This window comes from Lolium rigidum, chromosome 1 (assembly GCF_022539505.1).
Source record: "Lolium rigidum isolate FL_2022 chromosome 1, APGP_CSIRO_Lrig_0.1, whole genome shotgun sequence".
In the NCBI taxonomy this organism is placed as follows: Eukaryota; Viridiplantae; Streptophyta; class Magnoliopsida; order Poales; family Poaceae; genus Lolium; species Lolium rigidum.
Window position 1 is genome coordinate 59,766,930 of NC_061508.1, and position 5,553 is coordinate 59,772,482.

Genomic DNA, 5,553 nt, shown 5'->3' on the forward strand with positions numbered 1-5,553 from the left:
ACTAGTAGGCAGTACCTAGGTTTTTTATGGTCTTTTATGTTTTTTATTAATGTAAACTATGACTTTATGAATGGGAAAAAAAATTATGCGTCATTCCGCTGGAGCCACCCCACCGCAAACGGATGATTTCGACCATTTCGACCGACGCAAACGGACGCGACGGGAGTCCGAAATGGATGCCCGCTGGAAAAGGCCATGCCCTAGTATGAATAAACCAGACGGGAGAGAGAGCTTTGTTTTTGTCGCACAAGGAGAGAGCGAACTTGCTTGTCCAATAGCGCAACACGAGCAACACGACGGGATGCATCCAACTGGGAGCATAAAAAAGCTCTCGTCGTGCTCGTGCGGCCGCAACCACTCCTCGAGCCGTGCTTGGCCGCCTGCACTGGTGGCCGGCGCCGGTGGCCACCACCGTCCACCAGCCACAACGGCGAAACAACCAAGAAATTAAACGCCGACCTCGACGTCCACGCCCACCTCGTTTTGTCATCTTTCCCTCGGCTACGAGTGCGACCTCCATACTGGCACAGTGCCGCGCGGCGATCCGAGTACCACATTTGCCGCTGCGGACATCTCTCACTGACTAACGGACCGAGAGAGCGAAGGCCCCACATGTCACTGTGATAGAATGTGACGTCGTACGTCACAGGAGGCTCCTCTCCTCGGGAACTCCACTCGTGCTATAGGCGATGGCAAAAGCGCCGGTTCCGAGCCGACGCGCACAAAAGGGAGCCTCGAAAAGCCAAAAAGGAGGCGTCGGAGCACAGGAAAAGCCGAGGCGCCAGTGGGCATGGCCGGCGAGGGGCCCGCCTCTGCAGCGGCGGAGGAGCTGCTCGACGGGTCTCTGCTTCTGCTGCTGCGGCGGTGGACCGCGTCGGCCGGCGGCGGCGAGCTGCTGGGCGCGTGGGACGCGGTGCGCGCCGGGGTCGTGGCGCCGGCGCTCGCGGCGGCATCGGGGGCGTGCCTCGCCATGTCGGCCATGCTGCTCGCCGAGGCCCTGTTCATGGCCGCCGCCAGCCTCGCGCGGCGCCGGCCCGAGCGCCGGTACCGGGCGGAACCGCTCGGCGCCGAGGACGAGGAGAGCGGCCCCCTCGGCTACCCCATGGTGCTCGTCCAAATCCCCATGTACAACGAGAGGGAGGTACGACGAGCGCATTTTGCGCATGTATTATTTTCAGTAATTCCCATGTAATTAAACTGCATGTTTATGTCTGTACTGTATGTACGTGTTCGTATATTCGTTACATCTTGATTTTTCATAGCTTGACGCATCCCTCGATTTGCCTCCGTTGAGGTGCAGGTGTACAAGCTCTCGATTGGGGCAGCGTGCGGGCTGTCCTGGCCGTCGGATAGGCTCATCGTACAGGTTCTGGACGATTCCACGGATCCAACGGTCAAGGTAACTTTTAAATTGGCCATCTCGCTTAGCACTCAAGTTACATGACAATACTGTTTTGATGTTCAAAAAAAAAAACATGACAATACTTTTGGCATTACCATATCACAACGTTGCGTGTCGTCCAAAAAAAAAAACAATGGTTGCAGCATTTATTTAGCTGTTTTCTCTCCCTAATATTCAGTAGACTAGCGCAAAGTCAGTCTGATAAAGTGCCGGAAATGTTCAGTGTTTGCTCAAGTTGTTCAGGGGTGTCATCTGTAACTTCTGAAAAGATTTAAGCGTTTGGCAACTAGCAATGCAGATGATACTAGTAGAGTAGAATTGATCGAATAGTGCGTTGTCAGTTTAGTTAGTGCTATTCCTGGCCAAGAATGAAACTAAACAACGGTGGCATCAGTAACTTAAGTTACATCATGGCCGAAACCAAAAGTGAACAAGATGGATGACAAGAGGGGGCTTACATAAGGGTTGATGCCGTGGGGTTTTTTCGGTCCTGGTTTAGTGGAATAATTGTTCAGACCTAGTATTGAGTTAAGCGGTTGAGAATCATTTATGTGCTATGCTTTGACTAGGATCTCGTGGAGCTGGAATGCAAGCTTTGGGCTAAGAAAGGCAAGACTGTAAAGTATGAGGTGAGAAACAATCGCAAAGGATACAAGGCTGGTGCACTGAAAGAGGGGATGCTGCATGCTTATGTCCAACAGTGTGATTTCCTCGCTGTATTTGATGCCGATTTCCAACCAGAAGCCGACTTCCTCATCAGAACCATCCCATATCTTGCACGCAATCCACAAATTGCTCTTGTTCAAGCACGCTGGGAATTCGGTAAGCCTAAAAAGCAGTCAGGTTTACACTGGTTATGAATTCACTTGGTTAGTTTGTTGCCCTCTGATAAACTACTGCCTACTACTCCCTCCTTTCCATAATTCTTGTCGTTGTTTCTATTATGGACTAACGGAGTAGCATATTTGTTCTGAACTTTGTAGCTGCTTGTGGTTTCTATTAATGGAAACCAGGGGACCCCACTTGCTTAATAAAAGTTAATGGAAATCAGGGGGACCCCACCTACTTGTAGCAATTGACATAGCACCAATCTTATCTGATGACAGAAAATTTAGAACAGAGGAGTGAACACGACGACCAAATGAGCATGTTATGTAAGACCAACAACGAGAACAGCCAAACTGGAGGAAAACAGATAGCATTATCTGTCTTCTCTTTTCTTGGAACGGAACTGTAAAAGCTAGTTCAATTAAGTCTGCTTATGGTGTGCAACAAGTTTACCAGTGCTCAACTTAGTAGGCTTTATCGGTCTGATGCATCTGTTGTTCGAATTGACAGGAACTTGCTGACTGGAATTTTGCAGTTAATCCTAATGAATGCCTGATGACAAGGATACAGAAGATGACACTAGATTATCACTTTAAAGTAGAGCAGGAAGCAGGTTCATCCACCTTTGCCTTCTTTGGTTTTAATGGTATGACAGACACATCTCCCTTATATTTTTTCTGGAAAGGAGACACATCCACCTAAAGAATCGACCGATTCACGACCCTGCAGAATTAATCTATTTAACGTCAAGAACTGGTTGCTTCAAAACTTCAGGAACTGCTGGAGTCTGGAGAATTTCTGCCATAAAGGAAGCTGGGGGCTGGGATGATCGCCACAGTTGAAGACATGGATTTGGCAGTCAGAGCAGGCCTGAAAGGATGGAAATTTGTCTATGTTGGTGATGTTAAGGTAGGATGGTCATGGCACCAATGTACTCATATGAATTCAGTTAATTTTGTAACTACATTGTTTTTACATTTCTACATTACTAAAGTACTTAACACTTAAAAATAATAAAGTGTAACCTTAAGAGAAGCATGGTGGTTTGTTGAATGGGATTCATGTGAAGAAAATGATGGAAATGATATCTTATTTTTCAAGCAGTTGAAAATCTAGTCTAATGTTCAACCAGCCTTGATTGACAATCATATTTCTACATGTGATGTAACTCGCAAGGTAATCATTGCTTGAACTACAGGTAAAAAGTGAACTACCAAGCAGTCTGAAAGCATATCGTCGCCAACAACACCGTTGGACATGTGGGGCAGCACATTTATTCCGCAAGACAGGAGCTGAAATATTGCTTACCAAGGTAACTCTGCTTATTACAATCTAGTAGTGTTTGCATGAGAATCTATTTCTTCAAAAGTGTCATACATTTGTTTGTGTGCATAGGTAATGGTCTACATCATTACTGTTTGTTTCTTTTGGGATGTTTATCTGACAACCTCTAAATCCTGTTGCAGGAAGTGTCATTTTGGAGGAAGCTTTATTTGCTATACAGCTTCTTCTTTGTGAGGAAAGTTGTTGCTCATGTGGTGCCTTTCTTGCTCTACTGTGTAGTGATCCCACTATCGGTGCTAATTCCCGAGGTTACAATTCCTGCTTGGGGGGTTGTCTATATTCCAACAACAATAACCCTTCTATACGCCATTAGAAATCCGAGGTCTGATGCTTGCAGAAAGAGCTTGTAGTTTATTTCATGCATAAAAATAGCATAACTATGTTAGTTCCAGATATGATATGCTGGTTCCTAACTACTGATGTTGTTGCAGTTCTATCCTCTTCATACCATTCTGGATCCTCTTTGAGAATGTCATGTCATTTCACCGAACAAAGGCGACGTTCATCGGTTTGTTGGAGTTCGGAAGCGTAAACGAATGGGTTGTCACGGAGAAGCTTGGCAACTCAAGCAACACAAAGGCCGTACCTCATATCCTCGAAAGGCCTCGCTGCAGGTTTTGGGACAGGTAGAATATGACTGGATCTATGTTTCGCCCAAGGGTCATATATGTCACCAACATTATGTTGAGATGAACGCATGAGTTGTGGAATCTTAACCATCTTCATGATATTGCAGATGGACCATGTCGGAAGTTCTGTTTGCCGTGTTCCTTTTTGCTTGTGCAACCTACAACTTGGTGCACGGACCTGACCTATATTTCATCTACATATATCTACAGGCTATAACATTTCTCATTGTTGGCACTGGTTTCTGCGGAACCTCCAACTCATAGCAAATGATCCAGCAAAAGAAACTATTCACTATATACATGATGTGGCAGCCTTATTTATCGGGCACACTTTTTGATGTAATAACCTTATTTCAGTGTCGTGAATACTGTCGAGGCAAAGGGTGCCTGCCTTTTTTAGAACAGGTTCCCATGCTGTTGTAACTTCCACTTATCTACAATGTAATTCCCATGTAACCACGTTCCACTGTAGTATTAGTCTTCATACATTTACTGGGATTGTGCTATCTGCAACATTTTGGAATATGAATGAATTTCTTTTCTTTTTTCTAGTTCCTCTAAATGTTTTTGGAGCTCCCTGGTATTGCTGGTATTTGTGTCCTTCAACTCAACTCTGTACTAGGTATTCTTGATCCTTGTGGTCTTTTGCACTGAATATGATTTCAACGATGAGAGTGGTTACGGTTTTGCAACGTGGCTACCTAGACAGTACAAAAAATATACTCCCTCCGACCCGAAAAACTGGGCGGACCCGTTATTTTGCAAAAAGCCCCCCGCACTATTTCACCTGGTAATCCCCAACCTCTCCCCAACCTCTCCCCAACCTCCGTCCGCCCGACGCTTTCTTTGTCGTCGCCGGCCGATCCCGGCGCTGTCCGCACGCCGCGCGACCACCGCCGCGAAGCCACCCCGCCCTCCTCTATTTACCCCCTCGATTGGAAGCTCTGGTCGGCCTCCCCACCACAAACCCTAGCCCAGGCTCCCCCAAGCTCCGAATTTTGGATCCAAAATCCATTCTTCTTGCCGGCCTCATCCTCCTCCTCCGCGCCGCAGCCTCCGAGCACGACCACACGGGCTTCCTCGATGCCGTCGCCACCGAGATGGAGGCGCCCTTCTGCACCCAGCTCTTCCCGCACATCCAGGCCAAGTCCAAGCTCCTCCACGCGCGCCATGCCTATGATGCCACCGCCACGAGGGAGGCCGGCCTGGTCAGCCAACTGGAGGAGCTCAGCTGCGGGAAGAGGCGCTCGTTGCTGGACAAGTTCTTGTCGTTGCTGGACATCCTGGCGACCCGTGTGCGCGTAGTTCGCCGCCTCCGTGAGCTGCTCACCACGAAATTCCCACCGGGGA

At 47.8% G+C, this 5,553-nt stretch overlaps 1 protein-coding gene across 1 annotated transcript; it reads left to right on the forward strand.

Moving 5' to 3' along the window:
- Window positions 1–1,041: 1,041 nt before the first annotated feature.
- Window positions 1,042–4,757, forward strand: LOC124685402 (probable glucomannan 4-beta-mannosyltransferase 3). Its single transcript, XM_047219740.1, is given in 10 exon segments — window positions 1,042–1,141; window positions 1,301–1,399; window positions 1,972–2,224; window positions 2,766–2,876; window positions 3,005–3,062; window positions 3,064–3,139; window positions 3,429–3,542; window positions 3,697–3,896; window positions 4,006–4,200; window positions 4,414–4,757. Coding segments are annotated over 10 exon segments (1,152 nt in total). The 5' UTR covers window positions 1,042–1,102; the 3' UTR covers window positions 4,421–4,757.
- Window positions 4,758–5,553: the final 796 nt, after the last annotated feature.